We start from the raw sequence: 13,375 nt of genomic DNA, 5'->3' as shown, positions 1-13,375 counted from the left end.
AGAAGTAAGAAAGGGCAGCTCTTTGCACTTCTATTTTTTTTTTTTTTTTTTGGTTTTGTTTTTTTTTTTTTTTTTTTTTTTTTTGAGACAGGGTTTCTCTGTGTAGCCCTAGCTGTCATGGAACTCACTTTGTAGACCAGGCTGGCCTTGAACTCAGAAATCCGCCTGCCTCTGCCTCCCAAGTGCTGGGATTAAAGGCGTGCACCGCCACCACCATGTGCCACCACCGCCTGGCTAGCTCTTTGCACTTCTAAGTGCTCAATCCCAAAGTGGGCAGGAGCGAAGAATTATAACGCAATCAGGAGAAGTGTGTCAATTTGGAAAGTGGAGACAAATGGCTGAAGAAGTAAGCAGAAGTTATTTTGGGGGACTAGAAAGATGGCTCAGAGGTTAAGAGAACTGTCTGCTCTTCCAGAGGTCCTGAGTTCAAATCCCAGCAACCACATGGTGGCTCACAACCATCTGTAATGAGATGTGACACCCTCTTCTGGTGTGTCTGAAGACAGCTACAGTGTACTTACATATAATAAATAATTAATAAGTCTTTTTTAAAAAATAAAAAAATAAAGAAGATATTTTTGTTGTTGCTGCCCTGATAAGTAAAATGAGAAAGGGCAGGGCAGGGTTCCTTCTGATCATAGGACCTTCCAGCAGTATGTACACTTTACAATTACATAGCTATGATGTAAGAGCACATGGAAGAAGGCCAAGGCTTTGGCGTTCAGGGCGAGACGTGGTCTGAGGCCCTGGCTCAAACCCTAGCACTAAGAAAGAAGGAAAACGAGTTGGAGGCAGGCGCTCGCTGAGGCAAGAGGAGGGCACTCGGCCCTTAGCCCACAGAGACCGGCCCGCGCGCGCGACCCCACACCCACCCACTCGTCCACCTACCCACTCCCCGCGCCGCCTCCTCCCACCCTGAGAAGAGCCACCGAGGATGATAAACACCCAGGACAGTAGTATTTTGCCGTTGAGTAACTGTACCCAGCTCCAGTGCTGCAAGGCACATGGTTCCAGGGCCTCTGTGGTGCTCCTGATGCCCCTCACCCACTGTCGAAGATCCCCGGTGGGCGAGGGGGCGGCAGGGATCCTTCTCTCTCAGCTCTAATATATAAGGACGAGAAGCTCACTGTAACCCAGGACCTCCCCGTGAACGATGGGAAACCTCACATCGTCCACTTCCAGTATGAGGTCACCCAGGTGAAGGTCTCTTCCTGGGATGCAGTCCTGTCCAGCGAGAGCCTGTTTGTAGAAATCCCAGATGGATTATTAGCTGATGGGAGCAAAGAAGGATTATTAACACTGCTAGAGTTTGCTGAGGAGAAGATGAAAGTGAACTACGTCTTCATCTGCTTCAGGAAGAGCCGGGAAGACAGAGCTCCACTCCTGAAGACGTTCAGCTTCTTGGGCTTTGAGATTGTGCGTCCAGGTCATCCCTGTGTCCCCTCTCGGCCAGATGTGATGTTTATGGTTTACCCCCTGGACCAGAACTTGTCTGATGAGGACTAATGGTCACAGAGGATGCTTTGCCTAAGAGCCACAGTGGGAGAAGAGGGGATGTTAGGCAGCCTTGGGACAGAGGAGAGGGTCTCTGGCTGTCTAGGGAAGGACATTGAGGGGCTCAGGTTGAGGGTTGCCCATTGTGTTCTCGGAGTTGACTCGTTGAAATTGTTTTCCATAAAGAACAGTATAAGCATATTATTCACATGTAATCACCAATAGTAAATGAAGATGTTTATGAACTGGCATTAGAAGCTTTTTAAACTGCGCTGTGATGTGCTCCATCTACCCTAGGGGAGGACATTGCCTGCAGGGGCGGGACTGCCGGGCCCAGGACAGGCCTGGAGGGCTGGTGGGCAGGACTGTCAGGCTCAGGTCTCCTTGGAGTTGGGCTTTCTTCTTTTGGTTTTGAAGACTTAGGTATTTTCTTTCTTTGCTTCTTGTCATCCAGGGGCTCCTGAGTATAGGCTTTAGCTCCTGGGCAGTGTCCTTGGGTTGTCTTCAACACTCCACCTTGAGCTTCTGGCATTTTGTGTCTGGCCTGGTGTAAGCAGGTCTGACCTTGCTTTCTTTACAGTTTAGTGTTATTCTGGCATTTGGTTAAGCTGGCTTAATCTGTTTAATGTTACCAGTGCATTTTAAATAGGGACATTGAAACTCACTCCCCCACACCAGGGCTTTTTGGGGGGTGCCTGGGCCTTAAGAAACTAGCCAAACTACATCTCAAGTTACCACCAGAGCTCTTGCCTCTGTGGCCTAGGCCCCAGGATCTCTTTCCTTGCAAGAGCAGAGAGGAAGAATACCAAACTCAGGGCCTGGGGTTTGTGGGGGAGCCTGTTCTTAGCGCCTGGATGCCTCTGGCTGGCCAAGCACAGTACTGCCTGCCTCCTTAACAGATTCAGAACAGTGCCTGCGCTGCAGAGCTGAGAGGTAGGGCTGGACTGCAGAAATGGCCTGCCTTTTACTGCTTTCACCAAACAGCTTGTTCTAAAGAGAAAAGGGAGAGAGATCTACACTGGGTGTGGGGGTGTCAGGGAGGCAAGTGTGTGTTGTGTTACTGTGTCAATAAACTGATTTAAAGTTGTAAAAAAAAAAAAAAGAAAAGAAAAGAAAGAAAGAAGGAAAACACAGAGAGGGTGTGAAGCACAAGAAGCTATGGCCAAAATAGAAGCCTGATGCATTTAGGAACCCACAATGACACACCCGGAAACTTTGACCGCTATTCATTACTGTAGGTGGTAGAATCGTAAATGTTCTTAATTACTACTTCTCTTTCAAATGTCAATGTAGCTATGTTATCAAGGAATAATCTCCTTTTTCACAAAATAGTTTATTCACTCACCTTGGCTGCTTTCTCAATTTTTAAGCCTCCATCCAGAGCAAAGAGAATTGTCATGTTGTACCCAGTCTGGTTCCCATGTCCACGAGGCCACCAGGTCTCCACAGCAACGTCCTTTTAAGAAATAAGTCATTCTAAGTAATGTTCAGACACATGTTAAGAAAAACAGTGCGACCTGGAGCTTTATATGAAATTCTCAACGCTGAAGCACAAACTGTGTCCTGAAAGCCGTACGAGTCTCGCACCCACACTATGCCAAAGCTTAGCCACAGAATCGCTGCTTTAAAAATGTATATATTCATTTGTTTGCTTATTTTAAGTCAGGGTCTCCTGTAGCCCAGGTTGACTTCAAACTCTTTGTGTGGCAGAGGACAACCATAAACTTCTGGTCCTCCTGCCTCCACCTCCAGAATCCTAGGGCTACAGTTATGTGGTGCCGGGCATCAAACTCAGGACCTCATGCATACTAGGGAAGGACTCTACTGACTGCGCTCTCTTCCCAGCCCCTCCACTGATATATTTAAAGCAAGATGCTGGGAGCATAGCAGATTTCCACAGCAGAACACCACGCTGTGGAAACCCAGCTGTTGCCTGCTCTACCTCTCCAGGAGTGTCTAGTCTCTAGTCTCTACAGTTGGACTTGGACGTTGACTGTTGCTCTAAGCCCAAGACAGAGCTCTTATGGAGGAGTCTTGCTTCCTTCTAAGTTGCTGTCAGTCTCCAGTTCATCATCACTAACCAGGTTCATAAAACAACGAAAGCTAAAACCTGCCCCACCCACCTAACCATGAGGGAACCTCAGTCCAGGTTCAGTCCAGGTTTAGAGCTTTACAGAAGGAATAAATGCCAATACTCAGAGCAAGCGAAAAGAACGGAAGGGATCCACGCTGAACCCTGAAACGTAGAACCAGTTAGAGGCTAGGGCACTGTGAGTAACAGGGAAAAAAACCAAAGACGTACCTGACTCCTTAGAAGACAAACTGGCAAATTAACCACATATTTTCCATTATATTAATCTCACATGTGAAAAAAACAACCATTGGTTAATACACAGAATATATGAAAAGTTAAAAATAAAGGCAAAAATGCCGTGTGTGGTGGTACACACCTGTAAATATGAAATTTCATCGCTCAAGAGAGCCACAGGCAAGATGAAGAGCAGCCTGAGCGACAGGCAGCTCTTGGCCAGCCTGGGCTACAATGTAAGACCCTATATCAAACAAACAAACAAACAAACAAAAAGAAGCCACCCTGGGCTGCATTGTGAGCTTAATTTTGTGTTACAGTGTGCAATCTTGTCTTTAAAAAATAATCTAAATGAAACTCTTAAAAATAAAAAATAGTGAGAAAACGACTTTTGGAAAATACAGGGAGAAAGTTGCTAGGCACTCCCACTCCGCCATTTCTTCCCTTGAACAGCAAATGCATGCATCTAGCACCTCCCAGGAAGTGAGGTCACTCACCTTCCTAATTTTGACCAGTAGTTTAACAATCCTTTGCTCTTGTTGAAGTTCAATGTCGTTTGTCTGCTGTGTTTTCAGTTGAGGGATGGCTACTGTCACCTGACCACTAACGGACTTCGAGCTGGCGACATCAAAAGAAGCCTCTATTTCAATATTCCAGGCCTGAGAAGCGTTATCTACAGCACAGAGGAAGAAAACAACAGGCGCATCATTCATGCACACCTCAGAAGTCGTGCAAAATGAGAACTGAGCAGTGGCTAAGCAGTGAGCACCACAGCAGGGGCTGGGGGGAGGGGCTAAGCAGTGAGGGCGCCCCACAGCAGGGGCTGGGGGGAGGGGCTAAGCAGTGAGGGCGCCCCACAGCAGGGAGCAGGGGAGGGATGGGGAGGTGGGAAATGGAGACTGCATGGGGATGACACATCCGGAGGAAACGATCCTCGTTCGAAACAACCAGAATTGTGCATTGTATACAGATTTGTAGTAGCACATGGAAAATTAAGCAACTCGGGAGTTTGCAAAACCTTAAGTAGCCAGTGACTTTTTATGTTATCACCAGAATAGTGTTTAAAGCTGTCTGCTGTCCTCTCTCTTGTGTACCGCTGGGAGCTGTGTCTAGAGCACAGCTTCCCAGTGGATCTCTTCGGGAATCTACAAGTCACCAGCCCCTTCATAACCCCACAATCTTCATCTCTCTCTCTCTCTCTCTCTCTCTCTCTCTCTCTCTCTCTCTCTCGCATGCAAGATAATTTTGAAAGTAGTTCTGGGAGGCGAGAACAGAAGGGAAGCAAGCATCCCAGAATCCTGTACGGCTCCTGCCCCTCCCAACCTGACTAAGCCTGGTGCCCTCCCTCATTCTTACACCCTAGGCCCAGATAAGAAACTTTGGACACTTGAAGGAACAGGTAGGTGGACAGGCAAGGCTGGCCTTCCCTCTCTGTGAGGTCAACCTTGGCCTGAAGCCGCCTTCCTCACTGGTGTCCTGTGCCCGTGAAGGAGGGGCTGCAGCTTATTTTAGTCTTATGACCTCAACCAGGAAGGTGATCCAGAGGAAGGCAGACTGTGGTTCCAAACAATGACTCATGCTAGGGTTTTCCCAAGGCTGGCTCGTGCACTCTCATGCAGGTTCTTGAAAGGAAGGAGGGAAGGAAAGAGAAGGGAGGAAAGAGAAGGAAGGAAGGGGAAGGAAATAGAAGGGAGGGGAGGGGAAGAAAGGGGAGGAGAGCGGAGCGGAGAGGAGAACTCTTGCATCTGGCTTGGATGGAAAGGCATAGTAACACTAAGCAGACATACCTATCCAAAGGGTCGAAGAGTCCCTAGTATGTGGGCCACACATTTGACTGAAAAAAATTCTCTAAGGAAAAGTGGAGACTGTAGCTAAGCGGAAGAGTGCTTGCCCTGTGCGTGTTTGTGTGTGTGTGTGTGTGTGTGTGTGTGTGTGTGTGTGTGTGTGTGTGTGTGTGTGAAGCCCTGGGTTTCTCCAGCATGGAGGTTCAAGAACTTCTCCATCCATGTACAGGGGTCTAGCTGTACATAGTGATCCCAGCACTCAGGAGGCAGAGGCACTCAGATCTCTGTGAGTTGAAGGCCAGCCTGGTCTACAGAGAGAAAGGAGTTCCAGGACAGCCAGGGCTACAAGAAGAAACCCTGCCTCAAAAAAAAAAAAAAAAAAAAAGCAAAAGCAGGGGGGTGGGGGGGGAGGGCAGAAATTCTCCAAAGATTCCCAGCTTTTATATTGTAATAGAGTCCATGTCTCTATCAGGATGTGGCCTGACAGGAAAGAAAAAAGAGTTAGCTCAGCAGGTAGAAGAACTGCCACATAACCTGCTGACCTGGGGTCTATCCTCAGACCCCACATGATAGGAGGGAATCAATTCTCACAGCTGATTCCCCTGACCCACAAATGCCTGCGTGCACACACGTGTGCACACATGTGCGCACACACATCCATCAAATGAATGAATAAAATGTATTTTTTAGAGAGAGAAAGAGCTTTATTCATCTGACTGTGAAAGAAAAGAAGCTGTCATAAGGGCTGGAGAGATGGCTGTGTTGTTAAGAGTACTGACTACTATTCTAGAGGACCTGGTGTGGGTCCTAGCACTCACATCAAGTGGCTCAAGATTTCTATAATTCCAGTTCTAGGAGGCTGGCTTTCATGATACCCACTTGCACATGTGTTGTCTTAGTCAGGGTTTCTATTGCTGGACAAAATATCATGACCCAGAAGCAAGCTGGAGAGGAAAGGGTTTATTCAGCTTACACTTCTACACCGATGCTCACCATCAAAGGAAATCAGGACAGGAATTCACACAGGGCAGGAACTTGGGGGGCAGGAGCTGATGCAGAGGCCATGGAGGCAAGTGCTGCTTACTGGCTTGCTTCCCTTGGCTTGCACAGTCTGCTTTCTTACAGTAACCAGGACCACCAGCCCAGGGATGGCACCAGCCACAAGGAGCTGGGCCCTCCTCCCCCTGGATCTCATGGAGGCGTTTCCTCAAGGGAGGCTCCTTTCTCTGTGATAACTCCAGCTCGTGTCAAGTTGACACACAAAACCAGCCAGTACACGCATGATGTACACAGACTTATGCAGACACACATATATATGCATTTTTAAAAATCTTAAAGAGAGAAACAGAAGCTTGATGATATGGACCTTTAATCCCAGCACTCACGAGGCAGAGGCAGGCAGGTCTCTGTGAGTTCAATGGCAACCTGGTATACTTGGCCTGTACATGAGCATCAGATGGGGCTGATGTGATAATGGGCAACATACTTGCCACCCAAGTGTGAGGACCCGAGTTGGAATTTTCCCGGAGTTCTGTGAAGCTGGGTGCTGTAGAACAAGTCTGTAACCTCACCTTTCAGTGAGACTGAAGATGGAGGCGGGAAACTCCTCAGCAGCTCAAGGCTCGATATCCTGACGTACAACCCAACAAAATGGAGACTAACAGAACGGAAAACCAGGACAGACACCCGGGGCTGTCTTCTGGCCTCCACGTCTGTGCCCCAGTGAGAGAGGGTTTAAGAAACAACAAGGAGCTGGGAACGGTCAGGTAGGCATGGGATGGTCTGCAATCCGTGACCATTGCTTGTGTAAGAGGAGGGTGGTTCATCTCATGGGCAGAGAAGGCTGTTCAAAGGCAGCTAGCTGCCTGGAGTGACTTTCTCCCGATGGCCCCCTCACGGGCAGCCTCCCGAGCTCTGACCTCCTGAATCATTACTAGAAACCGAGAGGCCAGAGGGAACTGTGGTCCTGTGCATTTAAAGAAGGTGGAGGACAGGTCTCTGTGACCTCTGAATCACGGAATGTGTCAACTCCAACACCCTGCATTTTCCCAGACTCCCATCAGAATTACAGGACAGATGCAAGCAGCTGATTTTCAGGAAGCTGCCAGCTAAACTGGCCAGGCAGGCAGGCTCGCGGCTGACTAACACAGCCCTGTGACCTGACTCAACAACCAGAACTCCTTGCCAATTTAGAGGAAATCCTCAAAATTGTACTGAAAGCAAAACACCTCGGGGCAGAATCCACTCAAAATAAGGACAAGGGAGGACACTGGCATTTTAAGGGAAAAATAATTCAAAAGTGAACAAAAAATAGAAACTAAGGGAATAGACAGATAACATCAACAACTGCCAATAAGACACTCAGCAGGACCGACAAATTCTTGTCTGGTTTTTTGTTCTTTTTGTTTTTTGGGGTTTTTTTTGTTTTTTGTTTTTTCAAGACAGGGTTTCTCTGTGTAGCCCTGGCTGTCCTGGAACTCACTCTGTAGACCAGGCTGGCCTCGAACTCAGAAATCCACCTGTCTCTGCCTCCTGAGTGCTGGGATTAAAGGCATGCGCCACCACGCCCGGCTCCTGTCTGTTTTTACATTTCCCAAGTGAAGCTGTTAGTAAAGGGCAGCTGTACGCTGGGCAGGCCACAGTCAGGCTGAGAGGACAGCCTATTTCTCCACTCCTAGGCAGGTCATCTAGAACGAAGGAGGAGCCCGGGGCTGAGGCAAGCATCTGTGTGTGGACAGGGCAAGAGTGGAGAGAGCCTCTTAGTTGGTGGACATGGCTTAAACACTAAACAGAGACCAACAGCCCTGCTCAGCTCAGTGAGTCCAAAGGCAGGCTGGAGAGATGGCTCGCTGGGCGAGCAAAACCAGGAGGACCTGAGCTCAGGCCCTAGCACCTATGTCAAAAGCTGGCTGTGAGTAACCCCAGTGCTGGGGGGCAGGGTGGAGACAGGAGGGTGGCTGGAGCTTGCTGGCTCCCTGCATAGCTCCAGTTTCACTGAGAGACACCATCTCAAGGAAATAGGGTAGAGAATGGTAAACCAGGAGACTCAGAGGTCCTCTCTGGCCTCTGCACAGATATTCATTCATACACCGTATACATACTCACATAAAATACATTTAGAAACAAATAAATATACATTATCAATAAGACATTAAGAAAAAAAATCAGTGTGAAAGGAAACTGACAGTGGAAACTGCTCTGACAGAGAGTGGTGCTACCCGGCATGGGGTGAGGAGGGAGCTGGGGTAGGGTAGCTGGGGTGGGAGGCTGTCTCAGGTGTGAGGTGGGGGGCGGGGGGAGGGAGCATGAGTGAAAGGAAATCAACCTTTCTTTCTTTCTTCCTTCCTTCCTTCCTTCCTTCCTTCCTTTCTTTCTTTCTTTCTTTCTTTCTTTCTTTCTTTCTTTCTTTCCCTCTCTCTTTCTTTCTTCCTTTCTTTCTTTTTGGTTTTTCGAGACAGGGTTTCTCTGTATAGCCCTGGCTGTCCTGGAACTCACTCGGTAAACCAGGCTGGGCTCGAACTCAGAAATCCGCTTGCCTCTGCCTCCCAAGTGCTGGGATTAAAGGCATGCACCATTCCTGCCTGACGCCCCTTCTTTCCTTCCTTTCCTGTTGGGTTCCCTCCCTCCCCCCAAAATAAATACTTTAGCAGGTATCTATCTACAGGCCTGGTTTATGCTGTAAGTTTTCATGACAAACCATTTGCATGTATTTCAGACTTTTATAAATTGGCTATTCTGCATTATTTTAAGAAGATCCTGAAGAATATACTTATATTTCAAATTATAAACAGACTTTTTGTAATAAAAAGAAGACTCAAAAATTTTTTTTCAAGAAATCGCAAATCTTGACTTACCATATACTGGCAAAAACGTGAGGTAATCCAGATGAGCAATGTTATAGGCTTCGATTCTAACATCTTTCCAGATTCCCTGAGAGGGGAAGGAAGGGCCCCAGTCCCAGCTGAAGGAACACTGTGCCTGGAATTTCAGGGGAGAAAAGGAGAAGTAGGCAAAGGATAAGATATGTGTGTACGAAGACACTATGATACATGCTAAATGAAAAGTTAGTAAAAGGGGGCAGGAGAGATAGCTCAGCGGGTAAGAGCACTGACTGTTCTTCCGAAGGTCCTGAGTTCAAATCCCAGCAACCACATGGTGGCTCACAACCATCTGTATTGAGATCTGACACCCTCTTCTGGTGTGTCTGAAGACACCTACAATGTACTTATATATAATAATAATAAATAAACCTTTTAAATAAAAAAAAAAGAAAAGTTAGTAAAAAAGGCAAGATTCTATCTTTAAAATATTATATATACACGCGTACAGCAGTTTACTAATGATGCCATAGCAAAACGCTAGACTGGAGGGGGTGGGGCTTCACCCACTGAAATGTGTTTGCAGATAGATGGCTCCCTTTGTCTTTCCTCGTGCACCAGCCAATGGGAGCCAATGCCTCCTCATCCCTTCCACTGCTGTCCACATTTCTTTACTCTAAACACCTTGCTTAACTTAGTCACCTTGATCAGGACTCCAAATCCAGTCACAGTTACATTCTAAAACACTTGAGTAGAGGGAGTGTTGCAACTTCAACGTGTAAGTTTGGGGAACACAGTTCAGCCCCTAACTAATTGTGTTTGGGTGTCAAGCATGTGTGTGTGTGTGTGTGTGTGTGTGTGTGTGTGTGTGTGCATGAGCTCAGAGTCTCCCTTCTGGCGTCCGTGCTCTCTTGTGCTCACCAACCTTGCGCATGTGCTAGATAAAGAGAGCCACTTCCTATGAATAGAATATGGCAGAGGTGATGTCATTTCCAAAATTAGATTATAGAAGAAGGGCCCCTTCTGCTTGGGGCCCTGTCCCGTGCTCTCTCTTGGCCAAGAGAGGAGCCAGCTGCTGTGTCCTGGAGCAGCGCTGTGGGAGGCCTGAGTGAGAGACTTGGACAATAGATCTAAAATTTCTCAACAGCCATGGTGAGCTCAGAGCTCTTGTCAGCCCCAGTCAGGCTGAGGTGATGGCTTGATTAAAACGCCCCGAGCGACAGGTGCCCAACCAAACTGTACGTAGGCTGAGAAATGCAGACTTAGTTTGCTGTACATTATTATTACTGTCATTTGCTATACAGATGGTGATGGCTATTATGATTATTATAACCAAAAATGCCCACTTTAGTGCCATGGTTAAATTTATCAAGAAGAACAGAAAATCTAGTTATGCCTTGTTTCACATTCATTCTTCAAAAACCTACTATGTCAGAGCACTGCTATTTATTGTTTGCTTGTTTGTTTTGTGTTTTGCTTTTCAATTGTCACTATGAAACCAAGGCTACCCCTAGTCCTGGGCTTTCAGGACTACAAGCAGTGGCCACCACACCCTGCAAATGTTTACTCTCTCTCTCTCTCTCTCTCTCTCTCTCTCTCTCTGAAGTTCTCCAAAACACTGCGATGCCTAACCACTCCTGTATTAAACATGACAACTCGATGAATGAGTAGGCTCATTGAAAGATAAAGATATTATTAACATGTAAAAAAAAAAAAACTAGCCTTATTCCCTACCTCATTAAGTATGAACTCAAAAGTCCTCGTTTAGGAGTACCAAATACAAACCGATGGTGGCATTTGCCTTTAATCCTAGCACTCAAGAGGCAGAAATGAAGGTCTGCAAGTTCTAGGCCAGTCTGGGGCACATAATGAGTTCCAAGATAGCCAAGGTTATACTGAAAGGAAAAAAAAAAAAGAGTACCAGGTGCACAGAGAGAGACAGAGACAGAGAGAAAGACGCAGAGAGAGAGACAGAGAGAGAGAGAGATACACATAAACCCACAAACAATCACTTCAGACTTCAGACTCTGACTGGAGTAGCTATCTGAGAGACATGATCTTGTCTGCCAACTACCTGTCTGAGAACCAGGACACTAAAAAAAAAAAAAAAAATCCAATTATGAAGTTACAAAGGTTCAGATTCAACTACCAAGAAATGATTCTCTGACAATCAACTTCTCAAGGAAACGGGAGGAAAAGAAAGAGTAATGGAATCCAAGTGATAGAAAAAGAAAGGGAGGGGACCAGCTAGTTGGGGAGGGGACCAGCCAGGGCCAGGCTGGGGATCCAGTGAGACCCGTGGGGAAGGGAACACGGAGTGCAAACCAGAAAGCCACTGGTGTACACACTGCCAAAATGAAACCTTTGTGTGCTAATCTGAAAGTTTAACTTAAAACAAACAAACAAACAAAAAAAACCCAGAATTTTTTTAAAGTCCCATCAAACAGAAAATTTTCTTTACTTCTTAAGAATAAAAAATTTTTCAAGATTAAAAATCTATGACACTGTGAGTTCAGCTTTGAAAAGTTGAGTTGGAAAAGACGCCCTCTGAGCGAGGGGATGCCAGTGTGTGTAGGGGGAGGGGGGCGGCAATGTGGGTGTGTGTACAGGGGATGTGGGTGTGTGTACAGGGGATGTGGGTGTGTGTACTGGGGATCCAGCCGCACTGCTCTCACCCAAGAATGGCTTCCTTCACTTTGTATTTATGTCAGAAGAAGATAAGTACGTTTCTACTACAGAGAAAAATGAAAGTGTGCCTCTCACCCCTCACCAAGGAAACTTGTCTTTTGCAGCAGACAGAGACCACCTCAGAAAACTACAACTAGTCAAAATACAGAGATCACCAGAATTCCCAGGCACAATGAGGACAGCCACAGCACGGCTCCTGCACCCGGGCCCAGGAGATATTAAGGAAGAGGTGGTGGCCAATTTGAAAGAGCCGGAAGATCTGCAAGTCTGCTGGGACTGCTGGGACCCCCGTACCCATGAAACCTCAACAGTGACAATATGGCTCCCTAAACAAGACCCGGACAATGAAAGACCAAATGAGTGGGGACATTTTCACAGGGTCCTACCCCTAAGCAAAAGACAACCGCCTTCAAGTGACTGTGGAGAGAGGGAGGATTCACTTTCCCAGGAAGGGGTCCCTGAGTGGTTATCCCTGACATCATGTACACAAAAGCAACAGACTCATCAGGCCAGGCAGTGGTGGCACACGCCTTTAATCCCAGCACTTGGAAGGCAGAGGCAGGTGCATCTCTGAGTTCGAGGCCAGCCTGGTCTACAGAGTGAGTTCCAGGACAGCCAGGGCTACACAGAGAAACCCGTCTTAAAAAACAAACAAACAAACAAACAAAGATTGAGCTATACAGGCAAGAAAGCAGGGCATTTTCTTAATTAGTGATTATGTGAGCCGGCCCAGCCCATTGTGGGCAGTTCCATCCCTGGGCTTGTGGTCCTGGGTTCTACAAAAAAACAGGTTGAGCAAGCCATGAGGAGCAAGCCAATAAGCAGCACCCTCCACAGCCTCTGCATCCGCTCCTGCCTCCCACCCTGCTTGGATTCCTGCCCTCACTGCTTTTGATGATGAACTGTTACATGGGACTGTGAGTAAAATCAACCCCTCCCTCCCCAGGATGGTTGTGGTCACGGTGTTTCATTGCAGCAATGATAACCCCAGGTAAGACAGCAGCAAGGAGAGAACAAAATATTCAACACCACACCAAGCTTCAGATCACTTAATTCCCTCAGCCAACGAGGATGTTCGTTCACTGATTCAGAAAGTACCTGTGACGCCCTGTGACTCGGGCTGGGGTACATCAACGCACAGCGCTGGAACACAAAAACTTTTAAGCTGAGGATGTGGCTCAGCAGGGGAGCGCTTGCTTCTATACACAAGGCCCCAGGTTTCATACACAGGACCAAACAGTCAGGCATCTCTCGCAAGGAAGCCTCTTTCTTCCACCTTGAGT

The 13,375-nt window shown here is 47.2% G+C and overlaps 1 protein-coding gene and 1 pseudogene across 3 annotated transcripts in view; one reads left to right on the top strand and one right to left on the bottom strand.

Annotated features, from left to right (window-relative positions):
* The window catches only part of Manba (mannosidase, beta A, lysosomal), an 85,794-nt gene that overhangs the window by 43,938 nt on the left and 28,481 nt on the right, over positions 1-13,375 (bottom strand). For all 3 annotated transcript variants that reach the window (XR_867210.3, NM_027288.3, XM_006500908.3), the window contains 3 exons: positions 9,441-9,564; positions 4,300-4,475; positions 2,840-2,950 (listed from right to left, as the gene is read on the bottom strand). Coding sequence is in view for 2 of the 3 variants with exons in the window: in NM_027288.3 (NP_081564.3) it covers positions 2,840-2,950; positions 4,300-4,475; positions 9,441-9,564 (411 nt within the window). In the remaining variant the exon portion in view is untranslated. The remainder of the gene's footprint in view (positions 1-2,839; positions 2,951-4,299; positions 4,476-9,440; positions 9,565-13,375) is intronic.
* Positions 831-2,496, top strand: Oaz2-ps (annotated as a pseudogene).

The sequence above is a fragment of the Mus musculus genome, chromosome 3 (assembly GCF_000001635.26).
Source record: "Mus musculus strain C57BL/6J chromosome 3, GRCm38.p6 C57BL/6J".
NCBI classification, from domain to species: Eukaryota; Metazoa; Chordata; class Mammalia; order Rodentia; family Muridae; genus Mus; species Mus musculus.
This window is presented reverse-complemented; position numbering and strand designations above follow the sequence as displayed.